At 41.7% G+C, this 19,345-nt stretch overlaps 1 protein-coding gene across 1 annotated transcript in view; it reads left to right on the top strand.

Moving 5' to 3' along the window:
• pde3b (phosphodiesterase 3B) overlaps positions 1-18,292 on the top strand; it is a 94,256-nt gene extending 75,964 nt beyond the window's left edge. The window contains exons 11-16 of the mRNA XM_080729551.1: positions 4,438-4,551; positions 6,261-6,460; positions 8,950-9,153; positions 10,146-10,307; positions 12,785-13,037; positions 14,490-18,292. Of these exons, the coding sequence (XP_080585677.1) occupies positions 4,438-4,551; positions 6,261-6,460; positions 8,950-9,153; positions 10,146-10,307; positions 12,785-13,037; positions 14,490-14,701 (1,145 nt within the window). The 3' untranslated portion in view covers positions 14,702-18,292. The remainder of the gene's footprint in view (positions 1-4,437; positions 4,552-6,260; positions 6,461-8,949; positions 9,154-10,145; positions 10,308-12,784; positions 13,038-14,489) is intronic.
• Positions 18,293-19,345: the final 1,053 nt, after the last annotated feature.

Genomic DNA, 19,345 nt, shown 5'->3' with positions numbered 1-19,345 from the left:
TTGAGAACATGTCCACCATAAGTTATCATGGGGCAACCCCTGGGCTTAAGTGATTAAAAACTATGCTATTACGATATTTTAATTCCCAGTGAGATGATATATACCTAGTCTCAGATAGGGATGGGGATCGAGAACCGGTTCTATTACAGAACCGATTCCAAAGTTATTGAGAACCTGAAATAAATAAGGTTTTGGCTTATCGGTTCTTTTACTGATTTTAAGGGGATCTTACGTCAAGAGTGTTATGTCATGGAAATCAAATCACTGGCACAAAGATATAATAAGTAGGTCAGGAGAGGCTCATTGTCTGTGTCAGCCCGCCGATGCCCCTGGGAGATGGATTTCTGAGTTGGAGCGTCACACTTACCATCAGGTTTTGACTTTTGTTGAATTGTCCAGTAAAACAAGGAAGAGGAATTTAATGGCTTGTGTGTGCATGTCTATCTGTGCATTCATTTATTTACGTGTAGAGAGGAACAGGTGAAGAGGCCTAACATTTGGCTACACTTTTCAAAACTCTAGCAAAAAGATGAAACATGTAATTTTAAATAATGGTCAGCTCAAGGTCATGCTGGGTACTGTATGTCTACTGGCCACAAACGGGAGAAATGGTGGCAGTTGAGATGTTGGAGGACTTCGGTATGGCATCCATCATAGCTGTTGCTTCAAAGTAGTTGGATATCCTCTAAAGTACCATGCATAGTAGTACATAAGGACCGTCCGCAGGAATACACAAGAAACGGAGGGCGAGAGATATTTGGTCTGTTTGATCCGTTTCATGTACGATCTTTCTCCCAGTCCGTAATTGTCCGTATGATTTAGGTCCGTACACAGCACTTTACGTACAGCTCCCAAATGAGCGTACAAGATTTGTCCGTAGAGAGAGGATACCGGGTCCGGATCCAGGAAGTATGCTTCCTCTACGTTACTGTACGTACTCTCACCCAAAATGTACACAAAATCAAGCATACGGAACTATAAACGGCCCTTAACTTGTCAATGCAGAAAGTACGGTATACAGCATTGCCACAGTGACCCGGTGGGAGCAGAAATGTGAGTGTTCTTCGTGTAGAATGGCCAAGACTGTGCTGAAAGAGAAGCGTCAGTTTTTCAAATTTCCTCAGCACACCATGATACTGGATGTCAAAACCAGGTGGAACTCTCTCTTCCTGATGGTTGAGATATTCCTCCAACAGCACCCAGCTCTTCAAGCTACAGAATTACACCCAGGCCGATGGAGGGAGACAAACTGAATGGGATCACAGAGGAGGACTTCACCAGAGCAGAGTGTACTGTGTGTCACAGTTCTGGAAGGAGACACTGTATTTGTGTCAAGCATTAAACAAATGGTTTGTTCTGACCTCTCTGGACGCTACTAGGAGGACAGTGTCCATGACTTCCTGGAACAGGTGACTGCGACGGACCCTGGGTTCAAAGTGAAGAGTGACAGAGTCTCCACCTGTGACCGTTTGCAGAAGGCATGTACAGCAGCCAATGCTACAGCGGCAGAAGAGTTCCTACTCCCTCCCGGATAGGGATGGGTATCGTTAGGATTTTTATGGGTCCGGTTGCGATTCCTAACGGTTCCCTATTTCGATTCCAAAATGGTAAAAAAATATGTTGTAAAATGATTTTGTAACTTCATCTTTTATGCCTTTTTCAAGTTAAGACATTTAACGAACATCCTCTCCTTTATTCCAACAGTTTTTCCATTTGTGTATAATAAAGTGATAGTTGTTTTTCCCCCCTACTACTGACAATGACAATAGAAATACCAGTAAGACTCCCTAAGGGCTGTTTATAGTTACGTACGTTTGATTTTGTGTACGTTTGGGGGTGAGAAAGAACGTGCGGTAATTACGTCGATATGCATAGTTCCGTACGGTCTCTGTCTCTGTGTTACATACGGTTCAATAAAGCCTATGTGCATACTGTATCCACTAGATGGCACCCAAATGCATCTTCCCAATGAGCAAATGCTACATAGCGCCTACATTGTTGACAGAGAGGTTTATAGGCATCGGCGCTAGTCACTGTGCTGTCTGGGTATAATATAAAAAAGACTTTTAAAGAGGCTTAAAGAGGTGGTGCCATAGTTTTGTACTTTTTCTGTTTTTCATGTGTCTAGGAGGTTGAAAGTACCTCATTAGACCCCCTGGTGTGTTTTTTATGAGCAATTATGTAATCTCTTGATATTTGTTTGTTTTCTCTTGGAGGCTGCCACATGTGGTCAAAAGTGTCAGTTAAAAAACACAGATACGATGACATCACAGAATCAACTCCTCCCCTAATTACCATTCACCCATCACTGTGGGGTGTGGCTAACTTCAGCTGGTCACCACCCACCATGACATCCATGCATACTTAATGAACTGGGGGTGTGGCCACATAAAAACCCAATTTTAACTCTTTCTGTATACTTTTTTGGAAAAAATCTTCCTCCTAGTATAATCGTAATACCTGATAATCATGTTTTAGAGGGGGGAAAAATCATGGCACCACCTCTTTAAGGTATAAGCGACCGCCTAGAGCGCAATCTCAAGGGAGGCGCCACCGACAGTTAATGAGCCACCCAAACCGACTAAAAACACCCCCAAACCCGCGCCCAGCGCAGAGTACTATTTTCCACCATGGAGGACAGCTGGGCAGTGCTGTCCTCCTGACATGTGAAGCATGACTAGGGGCAAAGCAGTTCCGCACACGCTATTTTATCTACATTTAAAAGAATTTGTGTGACATTTATTGCTGCTGATATATTTGTTTCTATGTTCATAGTTATGTTAGGTTGAAATGTAGAACAACACAGGTTTTTCAAATAAATGCCCAGCAAGTGCAAAGACATAAAATAAATAAAAGCAATACCAATTCTTTAAAGGATTTATTGTTGTCTTTCCTTTTACTTTTCCAATAAACAATAGAATAAGGTTCATTGTGGGATCGATAAGCAGGCTCGATAAGGGGATTGAAATCGATAAAGATGATCCCTAGACTCATATCTCCATACTGTATATTGACCAGCCCTGCCATCAATCATTGTTTTCCACTCTGTGGTTTTGAGTCTGGGTATTTTCCAGTGTCTTCTCAGCTGTGAAATCTACCAAACTGTCCACAGTAACCATGTTTGGTGGCCAGTGTGTTGTCCATGTTTGTCATGGTTTGGTAATCCCTACGCTACGACTAATTGACACAGAGACCCATGGGGTCCGGAGTCAGCATGTCTTGTAAATGTCTGTTCATGGTCGAATCACAATCATATGGTGGACATCACGGACACAACGTCAGGTTTTACTGTTGTCTGTCCATGGGCCCAAGAAAAAAAAACGTTGCTGGGCTTTAGGACACGCAATGCCAAAAAAACGTGTGCAAAAGACTCCCAACTTTTGCACACGAATAGCTCTGATTATTTGCCATTTCCCCCCTGAAACAGCACACAAATGCTCCTAATTACGGCCAAGAAACTGCAAATTGTTAATGTTCATACTACATACTGACATACTGTCATTTTGGATTTCATTTCATTCTAGTACTATTTTCTTTCTTATTTGTATATATGTTGCAACACACACTGTCCTATATTATAACATGACAATAAACCATAACATCTGACAACAAATGCTATCTCATTTCCATCAACAACTGCCCATATGCATTTACACCCAATTGTCCACATGCATCATTCATACTCATTGCTCAAACCAACAACTTCCATACTCACTACATGTACACAACTAACTGTGAGGGCCGCACAGTGGCCGAAAAGATGTGAGGGCCGTGAAGAGGCCCGAACTTCTAGTTAAATGAAGGTGAACAGATAACGAGCTTCTGAAAAGGCAGGTAGAACTGCAGAATCATAATATCACCAGTGGAAGACATTGCTAGTTGTACATATTGTGTTGTGTCTGTACAATATTTGTAGATTGTAAATCAGAACAATACAGCTTTAGGTTGTGCTTATTGGTCAGCTGCCATGATATAACCCAGGGCTCTTCAAATGTTTTCAGGCCAAGGAGTTAGTTGAGAGGGACCCTCACAACCTGTACATAGATTCAATAATGTTTCAGTGTTAGACAGCACAATCATCAGTGAATGTTGGATTCATGTCAATTTGTGTTTCCAGATATTTAACCACTTGAGCTGTCATTACCTAATACACTTGACCTTTTAATCAGTACTTAGTCTGCTCTTTTTCCCCTCTACACCAAACCTCTTTGCCAAAAATAGCTGATCTACAAGCTCACAACGCCAGAACGATACATCTTTAGCTTGTGCTTATTGGTCAGCTGCCATGATATAACCCCAAGGAAAGATAAGACAGCTGATCAATCAGCACAACATTATCACACCTAACTTGCCCATGGCAAATCTAGGCTGGGTATGTGATATTGGTGCATATTTTAAAGTCTACCAATTTAAAATCTTTCATTTATAAAATGGCAGATCATAACCGGGTCCATGCTACTGATGTGCTCCATGCTGTCTGGTACCTGACCACTCGGCCAATCCCTGGGTTCCAGCAGATCCACAATGAACATGTGACAGGAAGTGACACAGGTAATCTGAACTCTGATACATGTACATACTCATTTATACGTTTATCAATGTTTACCATTAATCCTCACATGATGGAATGATAGATGATACGTTTTATTGTAGGCTAACACAGAAGTTATATTCACCAAATACTGATAGATGTTATACAGTAGTACTAGATGTACTGTGCAAAATAGACTTTAAGCCAGACAAGAATATAATTATAATATAATTGCAATCACCTATTTTCCATTATTTTATGGACTTTTTGTAGCTGCTACTCAGGAACGATGCAAGTTGGAAATGCATACCCTCATGACCTGAACATCTAGTATGTTGATTAGTATGCTGTATATCATATTCTATATTTGGTTCAGTTCATTCTTTTTTTTTCTTCTTTTTTTTTACTTGAAAATATGACATGCCATTTCAAGGAGGTGACATGATTCTTTCCCCTCAAAGGAACAGAAGACACAATAATAAAAGCCAAAACCCTCCAAAAGCAGTCCTAGAAATATATTTTCAGTTGGTAAAAGGCCAGTGGGTCATGGATGGGGAAAGTTTTCACCAACCTCACCTGGCTGACATTCACCTCATGGGTGAATTTGCGGTGCACCCTTCTCTTCGCTTCGCTTCGTTGCCATAAGCGAGCTTCATCCAGAGAGAACCACGAGCACCGGTCCAAAGATATCCTCCTTGTAAAATGTCATGTCACCCAGGATAGTAGTGGGTCCCACAACGTTTTCCTTCTTGTATCCTTTGACTTTGACGTTCCTGCCGTTCAACAGCAGCTTGGCACCCTTGTCCATGCCGATCTGGATCAAAGACTCTTTTCTTGACTTCAGGATAGATCAAGGGACTCATTCTGCTCTGTGCTGATGGCAGGCACTGACTTGCAGAGCTTTAGAACAGGGGTCTTCAACAGGGGGTCCGGGACCACTAGGGAGTCCTCAGAGTTACTACAGGGGGTCCTCCAAATCTTTGAGTGATAGTGATATATTAACCACTTGAACCCTAGGGTCCATATTCTGAGAACTTTAACCAAAAATAGCTTATCTACAAGCAGGCAGCACCCACCAGCTGGTTGAGTGGGTTCTCTCTTTGGCATGGGGCATCTGCAGCATCTTGACCAGGCTCAACAACCCCATGGGGAACATCCACAAGGGTCCCCCAGGGGTCCTTGCGGGGTGTTCCAGGGGGTCCCCGGCAAAAGTAGTTAATACAGCATCACAATCATTCTAACCACTGACTGACTTTATCCATTTATATGTTACGGAGCCCCTGAAGGGACATTAGTACAGTAGGTACAGTAGATCTTTTAGAGGTAGGTTTATTTTGAAATGCAGTTGATTTATATTTTGTGTCAAAAGAAATTTGTGTTTATTTAAATTTGTTTTGAATTGCGCTAGAGATATTGTAGCTCTGCCTAATTTCAGAAAATAAGTTGGATGGAGAGGGTAAATTGTGTGTGTGTGTGCGTGCGTGCGTGCATGTGCGCAAGCAGTGAGAGACTTATTAAAGGGTCAAAATATTAGGAGCTGGGAGGATCTCTATCTACAATCTCTTGTCTCTGACTGTTTTTGTTTAATTTCTTATGCAGTGGATTGCAAAAATAACTAATTAGATTTTCTATTTTCCTGCCTGGGGGTGGGGGAAGAGTTGGCCTATGACTTTTTAAATATTGCCATTTACTGACACAGAGCCTGTGTGTTGTGTTTGTTTTATGCCAGATTCAGATAGTGGAATCTCTCCAGGCAGGATATCCTACGCCTCCTCCAAGAGCTCCTCTATTTCGGATGACAGCTATGGCTGCCTGGCCTGGAACATCCCTGCCCTGGAGCTCATGGCCCTCTATGTAGCAGCAGCAATGCACGACTATGACCACCCTGGTCGCACAAACGCCTTTCTTGTAGCCACTAATGCACCTCAGGTAACATACAAGATACTGCACTTGCTCGTTCTATGCCCAGTCTTAAGCCCAAGTAATATTTCATGTCATACAATGGTGTTGCGCGATAAATAAATAAAAAAGCCAAATGGTATAGATTATCTAAAATGTGTATGCTGCGTTTCATAACATGAGTCCAGAGATCATTTGCACAAATGGGTTTGGACAAAACCTTTGGGAGGAGTGGCAAAAAGTGTATTTTGAATTAAATTCAATATGGTGGAAAATGTAATAAGATGGAAATGGCCTTGGCCTATGAGGAGTTGCATCCTAATCCAAGGATCCCAAGGGGAAAATCTATATTCTATGACGTACATATCGCCTCTGTTTGGTGGAAACCTCATATGTCCCAAATTTTGCAAATATAGAAGATCTGCAAGCTTGAAGCGTGGCACTTTTTATGCTTGTGTGTGATGCTGTGATATGATCAAGTAGGACATTCATTCAGAAAAAAAGGTTAGACCATGGAGAAAGGAGGTTTCTGCCCGTCAACAACAATAGGAAAGGGAGATATGGATAGATTATGGACCGTGTCTGAGTCAGGAGTTCAGCTGGAGTGGTAAGCCTGATCTGCAGGCAGGGGCGTCACAAGGGGGGGGGGGGACTGATTTACTAGGGCCCAAGGTGGAGGGGCCTTCATTATTTTATACTTTAGCTATTGAAATAGCAGATATAAAAGCTCACAGCACCGCACGTGTGCCGAGCTTGTAGATCTGCTATTTTTGAAAACTTGTGAAAATGTGTGTAAATCTTTGAATATACGTATGTATTTTTAAAGCAAACATTTGTAACTCAAATTTTGTTTCTGGGGGTCCGTGGAACTAAATATTTTGAGATTGGGGTCCGTGGCCAAATAGATATCATTTGGGGGGTCCATCACATGAATAAGTTTGAGCACCACTGATATAAAAACAGAGGTTTTTCAAAAAACCTTAGAAGGATTTGAAATATTGCACACATTTTCATGATTTAAAAAAAATAGCAGATCTACAAGCTCGCAGAGTGGCACTCAGTGTCGCGCTGTGAGCTTGTATATCTGCTATTTTTCAATAGCTAAAGTATAAAATAATGAATAGTTAAAGCACAAAATGACATGTAATAATGCGTTCCCAGTCTAAATGGGTTAAACCCCCTCCCCCTATGAAGAACATTCGTGGGGGGCCCACAGTGAATCCTTCTACCCAGGGCCCAGAATTTGGTGCAACACCTCTGTCTGCAGGGAAAGCGTGTCAAATGCAGTGATAGTACCAAGCCAATCAGCAAGGCACTTTGAAACAAAGATACAAGTCTGTATCCTGGAGAGACTGAAAGTATGCTTTCAACTGTGCATTTATTTGAGTATTGTGGTCACCATCAACATTGTATAATAATCATCATCATCATTATAATGATGCAATAAGTTATAGTAGGGCCGATCATACTTTTATGTTTTGTCATAAATATATGGTGCTAGAGTGAAAAGTAACAATGTAATTTTGACTGCAGAGGACGAAGAGATTATGTATTGGGGTGCACTGAGCCCAAAACGTTTGAGCAACCACACTAATTGACCACTTAAACTCTACTACCAAAATAGCTAAATACGATACAAGCTAACAACGCATCGCATCATGATGCGTTGTTAGCTTGTACCGTAGATTGGCTATTTTCAATAATTTAAGTAACTTCTCTTTAGACCTTGTTTGAGATTTTTCATGGTCTCTGACTGTGGCCTAATGAGACAAGTAAAACAAAGGTGAAAGGTTAACTGTATGCCCCTGTTTAAATATTGTATTTTCACAACACATCCAGTGATAGCACCGACCCTGTCTGGGTTGTGTAAAACTCCCAGGAAAAAAAGGTTACATGAAGGTAAAGGGAACCCTGAACTTATCGATTGTCAATGATGTTGACAAGAGTTATGTCTGGGAAACGGATCTCTGTAGCCGTTTATCTATTCTTTTAACCATCTCTGCTCATTCTTTCTTCCTTACACTATTTTTATGCTTTATCTCTGTCTACAGTATATATAATGGCTGTCAGGCTGAAACTTTTTTTTTCAATCCATACCTATTTTATACCTCCTCCCATGACAGTTGTCACACAAAAGTAGAAAATAGTTGATCTACCATCTCTGGTAAAATGTTGAAGATTGTTCACCTATAATGCCCAAAATAGGAATGCCAAGTTGAAAGTTTGTCTTTGGGTTTTATAAATATTTAAACAATAAAAGTATTAAAAAGAGCTTGTGACTGGATCCATTGGAAGACGGATAGTTTTTTCCTTTTCCTGAAAAGTAATGGTTTTGGATTTAGGTTTCCACCCGACTGTTATGATGTACTGTGTATATACAGTATGTGTACAGTATGCACTGTATGTTTATATATGTTCTATATCGCAATGTATGCAAGCACATTACCAACGCAGACTGTGTATTTGCAGAGGCTAACATAGGAAGCCTCACTGTGTGCTTTGTCTCCTGTGCTGTCTAGGCGGTGCTGTACAATGACCGCTCGGTGCTGGAGAACCACCACGCCGCATCGGCGTGGAGCCTCTTCTTGTCCCGGCCGGAATTCAACTTCCTCCTCAACCTGGACCATGTGGAGTTCAAGCGCTTTCGGTTCCTGGTCATCGAGGCCATCCTGGCCACAGACCTCAAGAAGCACTTTGACTTCCTGGCTGAGTTTAATGCCAAGGTCTGTGACCATAATACAATATAACATAAGGCTACTGATGAGTGATGTGATATCAAAATGATAATTATGGCACTATTGTTTTTTGGGGGGTATTCTGTAATATCTGCCACTGTTGATTGAGTTAAGCCTGATTGCGACCGAAGGTCGCAGTTTACCATGAGAAATGTCACAGCTTGTCTGCGTGTAGACGTGTGTGTACACATTTTTACAGTCTATGGGTTGGTTCCCTTGACACATCACTGTGACATCACAGGTGATATCACATCATGTAAAATTCCATATATGGGTATTCCCCAGAATCCCTTTTATGCCCATATATGAAGATCCCTGATGTCATCGATATATATCACTGGCCAGATGGCCAAGACATGGCTCATATCTGGGTGGCTGCTTCAGTTAGGGATGTATGGGCATAAAATATATTTTATGTTGTGATGTCATGGGAACCACTCTAACAGAATCCCTTTTATGCCCATATATGGAGATCCCTGATGTCATCAATATTACGCCCATATCTAACAAGACTTCATATGGGAATGCCCATATATGGAGGAAGACAGCCCATATATGTGCAGCTGGCTCAGACAGGGATCTCCATGTATGGCATAAAAGGGATACTATATACAGTACATGGATCTCCATATATGGGTAACTGGTCCTATATACATCACTGGCCAGATGGCCAAGAATTGGCGCATGTCGCCCTGAGGCGTCTTACTAGTTTATACTTCTTCGTACGAGGGTGTCACTCACCGAAAATAGCCAAATTACGAGCTTGTGCTTAGGCTTGCACTTGTACATCGGCTATTTTTGGTGAGGAACACCGTCATTCGACAGATTATAAATTAAGCATTACTTTCACTTGAATCTGTTAATTCCACACAGCAACCAATACAACTGGTGATGAGCATTTTAGTCGCAGTAGATTTGGCATGTGATTAACAATCGCTAACCCATTGTGACCAGACATCCATCTTTGTGGTTCTAAACAGGTGAATGATGTAAACAGTCCTGGGATCGACTGGACTAATGAGAACGACAGGCTGCTGGTTTGCCAAGTCTGCATTAAGCTGGCAGACATCAACGGACCAGCCAAAGTGCGGGATCTGCACCTGAAGTGGACGGAGGGCATTGTCAATGAATTCTATGAGCAGGTACGATCATCATCACAAGGAATCAAATGAGTAATATCAGAGGAGTTGATTTAGGTTTTACAACATGGGTCTTCAACAGGGGGTCCTCCAAATCTTTGAGTGATAGTTTTTTTTCTTCTCCTTTTTTATATTAACTACTTGAACCCTAGTGTCCATATTCTTAGAACTTTAACCAAAAATAGCAGATCTACAAGCTCACAACGCCTCGCAGTAGATCAGCTATTTTTAGCAAAGAGCTTTGGTGTAGAGGGGAAAAAGAGAAGTCTTAAGTACAGAGTGAAAGGTCAAGTTTATTAAGTATTGACGGATCAAGTGGTTAAATATTTGACACAAATTGACATGAATCCAAAATACACTGATGATTGTGCTGTCAAACGATGAAACTATATGGAATCTATGAACAGGTTGTGGGGGTCCTTGCTTCATCTCTCTCTCAACTAAGGGGTCCTTGGCCTGAAAACGTTGAAGACCCCTGTTTTACAACTAAAAGATTCAATTAAATAATAGGCCTGGAATAACTCTTCTTTAGTCGTGCTAATAATTGCTGTGTGTTTAGGCTGCAAAAGACTTCTTCCGAAGATGTGTGTTGACGTGTCAGAGGAGCATTTCTTCCCTAATAAATATGACTTGTGTTTTGAATCTGCCTGTGGTGAGATTAATTCAACAAAGCAGGTTTTCATTACAGGCTGCCATACATTAGGTATTTGGTCATTACCGCATTGTTTTGATTTGTATTCCCAAAGAGGCTGAGTCACTGCACTAAGTGCTCACGTTAGTTATTGGAAATCAGCGTTTTGCCCCGAGTAATATCTCTGTGATGATCTATCATTTCATAAGAATACAGTACATTAAATATATTTTGTTGGCATAACTGGGAGTCAATTCCTGGGACACTTTGAGCCTGAGGATAAAGTCAGGCGAGCACACTAGATTAGAACGAGAGCTGATCGCGGCTCTCTCAGCCTTAAAGTACCTCAAAATTGTACTTGAGTAAATGTACTTAGTTACATAATGTCATAATGACCAAGAAAGCCTTGGGCAAAGTGCTTGGTTTAATGTTTTATTTTAACTCTATCTTCTAATTATTATTAATTAACTTTCCCTCAGAAATAGGCACCCTGTCCCCTATTTATCTTATTTTGTCATGATTTGTCCCAGGAACGAAAAAAGAAAAACCCTCCATAACCATACACGAGTCACGTACCTCGCTTGTTCTTCCCACACATAAGCCCTCATTTTGGGCATGACAGCGCACAGTAGCCGCTGTCTGTATCAAGCTGGAGCGAAGTCAAGACCCGCCCCTCGCGACTGCAGAAAGGATCTAGCCGTGGTGCGAGCTCTGTTTCACCATGAATACAGCGAAATCAGTCAGGTCAATTACAAAAAATAACACAACATGGGATAGCATACATATCGTTGGTCATGGACGCTGGCAAAGTTATGTATTTACTTTATTATTAGAGTATACAAGATCTTAATTCCCACAGCCCAGTTCCCATTCATTTAATTGGGGTCACCGAGTGCCACGCTGCGAGCTTGTAGATCTGCTATTTTTGAAAAATTGTGAAAATTAGAATTTTGACCAGATTCTATAAGTGTCTTTTGAATCCTTCTAAGGTTTTTTGAAAAACCTATGTTTCCATGTCAGCAATCTGGCTAGCCATCGTCAAAGAAAAGGTCCTTTTCACTTAACACTTTTGTTGCTATCAATTAAATCTCTTTGAAGGTCCAAGATGCCATGGTCTCCATAGACTTCCATGTAATTCATAGTGCACGGAATATGCACTCCCATGCCTAGATCATGCACCACGTGTGTGCACGCTGTTCACAGCTTTCAAACAAAAACATCCGCTTCGAAATCCGTTCAGGCATTCATGAGATATCAGCCATTATGTTTTTACATTATGTAAACAAACATGGCTGCCATGTTTGAAAGATGGGGTTGGTATGGGGGTTAAACATGCAATTTCGTGATCGCGATCATGCCTAATACATTTTTGGAGGTCCAACAAATATTATTGGGGGGAAAAGAAAAACGGCCCAAACTCTGGAAACTCGGGGTTGGCACAAGTAAGGTACCTATATAAACTCGGGAAACTCGGGGTTGGCACCAAAGAGATTAACTGGAGCTCAGTTAGTCTGTTCTTGAGAGACTACTATGTCAGTGGTTCTCAAACCTTTACATGTGAAGGACCCACAAAATGATATTTATTTGGCCACGGACCCCCATCTCAAACTATTTAGTTCCAGGGACCACCCAGAAGCAAAATTTGAGTTACAAACGTTCGCTTTAAAAATACATATATTCAAAGATTTGCACACATTTTCACAACTTTTTCAAAAATAGCAGATCTACAAGCTCGCAGCGCACGCTGTGAGCTTGTGTATCTGCTATTTTTCAATCGTTAAAGCATTCAATAATTCTAGGCCTAAATGGGTTCCTTTAACTGTAACTCTGTGTACATGTGGTTCTCCAGGGGGACGAGGAAGCGAGCCTGGGATTACCCATCAGCCCGTTCATGGACAGATCGTCTCCACAGCTTGCTAAGCTGCAGGAGTCCTTCATCACCCACATCGTGGGGCCGCTGTGTAACTCGTACGACGCGGCAGGGCTGCTGCCTGGATACTGGATCAACGAGGAGGGATCGGAGGAGGAGGAGGAGGAGGAAGAGGAGGCACAGGTGGACACAGAGACGGATGAGGATGAGCTGGAGGAAGAGCTGGCACCAAGTAAGAGATACTGTATGCTGTACCAACAGGGGTGGAAATATCTGTTTCAGGGGTCTTCAACAGGGGGTCCGGGACCCCTAGGGGGTCCTCAGAGTTACTACAGGGGCTCCTCCAAATCTTTGTGTGGTAGAAACCTTTTTCATGTTAACCACTTGAACCCCAGCGTCCATATTTGGAGAACTTTAGCCAAAAATAGCAGATCTACAAGCTATTTCGGCAAAGCGTTTTGGTGTAGAGGAGAAAAGGAGCAGACCTCACTAAGTACAGAGTGAAAAGTCAACTTTATTATTGGTTAAATATCTGAAAACATTAATTGACACGAATCCAAAATACACCGTTGATCGTGCTGTCAAACTATTAAACTATATTGAATCTACGAAAAGGTTGTGGGGGTCCCTGCTTCATCTCTCTCTCAACTAAGGGGTCCTTGGCCTGAAAACGTTGAAGACCCCTGCTGTATGCTGTACCATTAGGGCTGGAAATATCAGTTTTCTTTAGGGTTTATTCCATCGATTGCTTTTCCCGATGAATAGAATAAATAGTTTAAAAATATTTTTTTTTTCTTTTACTCTGCCGCACAACTACATTGTGCAAAAATAGTGAAAATAGCCGATCTACAATTGATCTACAACAGCATTTTGAAAATGTTTGACTTTTTTTTGGGGTGGCAATTTTTCGCCTATAATGAATGGCTGCTGGTGTGCCAAGACTCTGCCCCATCATAAGTCTCGAAAGCTTGTGATCAAATGTTCAGACGACTGGGCTGCGTGCCAACGGGTCAAACTCTTTGATGTCTCTGTGTGCCCTCGATGCGTTCCGATGCGTCGCGAGCAAAACTGACGTTTACTGTACGAAGCACCCTTCTGTGAAGAGAAACACTCCATTTCCCGAAATGCAACGGGGTATAACGTGACCGGGAGGTCCGCTTCCCTTGTAGGCAGCAGTGTTACGCTGCTGCACAAAAGTGCATTTATCTTCTAATCTAACTTTTAAATCACGCTCATGTTTAAAACACGGTCTTCTCTACCGGCCGTTAGAAAAGCACTGATGCTCGCGATTGTCCGTTTTCTGTCCTGAGTGAAAGAAAATACTATTGTGAAAATAAACAGGACATACTCAGATTACATTTACTCTGATTACTTTTTCCATTGAGCTGCAGAAACAGGTAAAATGGCGGGTTTCCGTGGCAACTGCCGATTAAATCTTGAATAATCGTGGGCACCCAATGTGTTAATGATCACAAGCAAAATGTAGTATTTAACACGATAAAAAGTAGATTTTCTTTACACCATTTCTTTTTTATATTGATGTGATATCATCAACAAAATCTTTGTGTTTTTGCCCATTATTTGGTCGGCCCACTTGCAATATACTTATGGCCCACCAGTGGGCCCCACCCAGCCCACAGGTTGGAGAATGACCTGTTTTTGTGTCTGTGTCGCGTGGCTCCAGAGCGGAGGAGGAAGGGCGAGCGGCGGCTCTACTGCAACATCATGCAGCACCTGACTGAGAACCACAAGGTGTGGAAGCACACCATCGAGGAGGAGGAGAAGAGCAAGGAGCAGCAGCAGGTGGACGGCAGCCTGCCAGCCAGCCTGCCCACCTCCCCATCTGATGACATCCAGGTCATCCAGGAGGAGGAGGAGGTGGAGGAGCGCCAGTAGCAGGAGGACACCACCACCACCACGGGACAGAAGGAGAACCAGGAAGCCTGAGTGGAGGGAGGGGCAGTCGACCACCTGCCTTTCACCCACCACACACACACAGACAGACAGGCAGACAGACGTGAGGATAGAGAAACACACGTGAACACAGACAATTGACAAACGCGCACATAACATATCTTGCAACCACGCACACACACACACACACACACACACACACACACACACACACACACACACACACTCAAGTGCAAATACAGTACACACATTTTGAAATTGTCACTGTGCTAACACTCGGATGCTTACGCAGTCACATTATTTTTGAGAAAAGAGAAAAAAAGAAAGAAGAAGAAAAAAAAAGGCCTTACTACTGTGAGCGGATCCTTGCTGCAATGGTGGGAGCTCCACTCCTATGCACTTTCATCCCATGGAGAGTCCAGTGCATCCAGACAAAAGCAAAGCCCCCTCCCCCCACCACTGAGGAGGCTGGTGCAGATGAACCAGAGGGAGGGCTCTGATGCTGCCTTGAACGCAAAGCGCTTAATGGCTCATTTACGCTTCAGCGTGCACGCCTGTGAGCGTCGCAGTCGTACAGTGAAGTATGAATTTGCTGTGACTCTCCTTTAGGTACAAAACACACACACAAACAGAAAAAAAAAAGTCTATTTAAAAAATGATGAAAGGTGGAGGGGAAGCGAATCAAACGAGCAACACCCGTAACCAAAGTGAACAGTTGAAAACATGAAAAGACAAAGAGGCTGCGACTGGTTCAGCCTCAACGTCAGGTATATTCTAGACCTATATATATATCAAATGTGCCTGTCTGAACCTGAGTCCATAGAGGCCCAGAGCCTGGGCTTTGAGTGTAGTTCTCTCCACTTGCTGGCGACACGAAACACTGTATCATTGACTCAGTCACAGAGACATTGTTGTAATGTTGACTGATTAATAGCATTATATCTGCATCATTTTTGATGCCTTTATTCATGTGTACCACCTGCCTTTTATGTTTGATTGATCATTTTACTCTTGTTTGCTGTGTGTGTGTGTGTGTGTGTGTGTGTGTGTGTGTGTGTGTGTGTGTGTGTGTGTGTGTGTGTGTGTGTGTGTGTGTGTGTGTGTGTGTGTGTGTGTGTGTGTGTGTGTGTGTGTGTGTGTGTACGTGTGTGTGTACGTGTGTGTGTGCACGAGTGAAGGGGAGAGGGAGTATACTGTATGTGCATATTGTTAGTATGTTACTTGTATGAATGTATATGCGTTTGTTTTTTCAATAATGTTTGGTTTCTAATCAGTGAAATATCCTCTGGTGTTTAACATGTTGCATTCAGATCAGGAGTGCTGTTTCAATGAAGGGATTCCTCCTCATTTTCATTTTCATTATAACTATTTTTTAAAGGTTACTCAGGATTCACGCAAAGACAAATAATTATTTTGCAAGAATTTATGTAATTATTGTTAAATACGCTTTTAAATCAAAGAAAAGGAAAAACTGGGTGACTGAGGTAGTTTTTAATCTTTGTACGAACAACTTGACTACATAACAAATTGAAGCAATTGAATAGTCCTCTGTGCCAGAGGAAAGTGCGTGTGCTGTCTCTCTGCCACTCACAAACGTTTTTGTTTTGTTTTTTTGCATTACCTTTTAACAACCTCACTGGAGAAATGCTTTTCTTGATTGTCACTAGGAAGCGTCAGCAGGACAACGTTATTGTAAAATGAAATTTCCATGGCAATTCATGTACCAGTCCAGTATATTAGGAAAATGTGCTATGAATGCTACGTTGTCTGCATTGTTTTTAAACCAACTGTACTACAACCAGACATCTTCATTTTAGTCAACCTGCGGACACTGACGTTAAAGACAAATGGACCCCCCCCCCCCCTTTTTTTCTTTTTTTTCTTTTTTTTTTGCCAAACCCATAACTAGGCCAGTGTGTAAAGAAGGGATCCAGGGTGTCACTTTCACTTCTGTTTTGTTGATATATGTTTAAGATGTGCCATGGGGCAGGTTTAAAACTAATAGCTCTCTATTTTTATCTCTATGAACTCTAGGCATTCCACTATAAAATGTTTTATGAAAGGGTGGGCAGCATTACCTGCCTAGTTCCTTTATCACATTTATTAAATATTTTTTCTCCGGAGACGAAAGTTCCTAAGTAGGCAGTTTAAATCAACATAATGATATTTAAAGACAACAAAATAGATATACCTAGGTGTGCACATTTTAATACCAAACAAGTGTTTAGCCTTTTAGTCACAAAAAGAATATGTGCATATACATATATAAATATATTATATTTTTTAATTAATCAACTGAATGCAATGGTTTTCTACACGCAGCTGACATATATTGTACATTGAGACCCTGTAATTACCGTTCTGTTTCCAGAGTTTTTATCTAATACTATTTACAGGTGTGGAACTGTGGGGTTTGGTGTTTTATTTTAATTTTTTCACTTGGGTTCAGCATCTCCATGTTCTGTATCATAACCACTCTATTCGTCTTTTTTTTTTTTTATCTCTCAGTTTTGTCTAAGTCTACCCAACCAGTGCCAAACTCTCCCTCCTTAAGCCTGATTTGTTCTTAATTGGGCGCTGGTATCATGCATGGTAAATAGCCGATCTACAAGCTTCGCAGCGCAATGAGTTGTGAGCTTGTAGATAGAAGTATGAATCAGGCTTGTCTGCAGTCACATCCCTTGGTGTGTCAGACCTACCTGGGCTTTAGTACAGTGGTTCTCAACCTTTTCAGGTCAGCGACCCTCAAAATAATCATATTTTAACTGGGGACCCCCCACCCTGACAAGTTTGTTTAGGCATTACATTTTGTATAACACGGTTCTATCTATAGGCCTTGTGAGCGTTGTGAGATTTTCACAATCTCTGCCTCTAATTTGGCCAATGTTTAATTTGTCATTTTAGGGGTATTGAAAAATGTGCAGATACCCTCCATACACTTATACAGTATGTTGGTTTGTTTACTGTTCAGTGAGAAAACAATGTTTCACATTAAGCTAATCATCTGGGGGTACCCGACCCACATGTTGAGAACCACTGCTTTTGTACGCCCTTTTCAGAGAGCATCTTGAGTCATATCCCCTTTGGCTCAAGTGACAAGGAAGATGGCAAAAGTCATTTTTACTTAGTTGTACCACAATGTCTTTCTATAACAATATTTTCCAAGTGTGACCGTTGCACAACAAAGTGTAAATCGGGCTTCAGAGTTGGACTCAGGTCAGAGCCATGTATATTCTGATTGCTCTGTCGTCGATGGGCTCATGTTGACCCATGCTGGATGGTAAAGCCTTGACCCACTCTCACCCCTACATTTTCTGGCTCATTTTGTTGTAAATCTTAGTTTGTTGGCTTGTCACTGTGCAGTCTCACAAAACACAGTGCACTCTGATGTTTGTGCCATAAATACATCTAAGAATGGCTGTTACCCTCATGTAGCATTATGGTATGTACATTTGTCTAATGTAACCATTCACCCTCAACATTGTGGGGCAACTGATTTCTTTTGTGTGTGAGAATGTGTGTGTGTGTGTGCGTGCGTGCGTGCGTGCGTGTGCGTGCGTGTGTGTGTGTGCGTGTGTGCGCGTGTGTGTGAGTGTGTTATTTATAGCTGTCATAAAACACCATCCCTAAAGTATCCACCGTTTATCATTGGCTTTTATTGTGTGTGTCTCTCTGTGTGTGTGTGTGTGTGTGTGTGTTTGTGAAGCTTATAGAATACTGTTATACTGAAACGGACACTACCTTCATTTTTATTGTCCTTTTTACACAGATGTATTTTAAGATCAACTGGGCATGTAGCCCGGAATCTAATGGCCCATATCATGAATAGTATGATTGATGTGGGCATTCAAGTCTACCCCGAATCCATACTTGTATGTTTAGGATATACTATACTAGTAAGACGCCTCAAGGCGACATGCGACCTCGGCCTAAAGTGCAAGTTTGCGCCAATTCTTGGCCATCTGGCCAGTGATGTATATCGGACCAGTTACCCATATATGGAGACCCCTGCATGATGGTCAACAATGTTATTTCAAAACATGCCCTTATGGGCTTTACCAAACATGGACATTCCCAGATATGTTCTTAATATTAATGACATTGGGACAGGGATCTCCATATTATGGGCATAAAAGGTATGTTAATTAGTAAAGCCAAGCAGGGCCTCGGCAAGTTAGGGCCTGGTTTTGATGCCTGGGGATCTCCATATATGGGCATCAGGGCATCATCTGGGAATGCCCATACTGTATATGGACATTTTATTTATTTTATCCTTTATTAATATATATACATATATGGACTTAATATTAACGTTTTCGGGGAGGGTAGGGTGTATATCAGAGTAAACCAGGCCCCAGGTTGGGGGTTGGGGTTGATGACATCAGAAATCTCCATATATGGGCATAAAAGGGATGTTGTTTCTGGGAATGACCATATATGGACTTTTTATTTGATTTTATCCTTTATTAATAATAATATGTATCCATATACATACAATGTATTTTATGCCCATACAAGGAGATCCCTACCTGAACCAGCCACACAGATATGGGCCATGCCTTTGCCATCTGGCCAGTGATATATATAAATATGTCGATGACATCAGGGATATTCATATGGACTTTT

This window comes from Nannobrachium achirus (assembly GCF_963921795.1).
Source record: "Nannobrachium achirus genome assembly, chromosome: 7".
NCBI classification, from domain to species: domain Eukaryota; kingdom Metazoa; phylum Chordata; class Actinopteri; order Myctophiformes; family Myctophidae; genus Nannobrachium; species Nannobrachium achirus.
The sequence above is the reverse complement of the archived record's forward strand: the minus strand, read 5'-3'. Positions and strand labels throughout refer to the sequence as shown.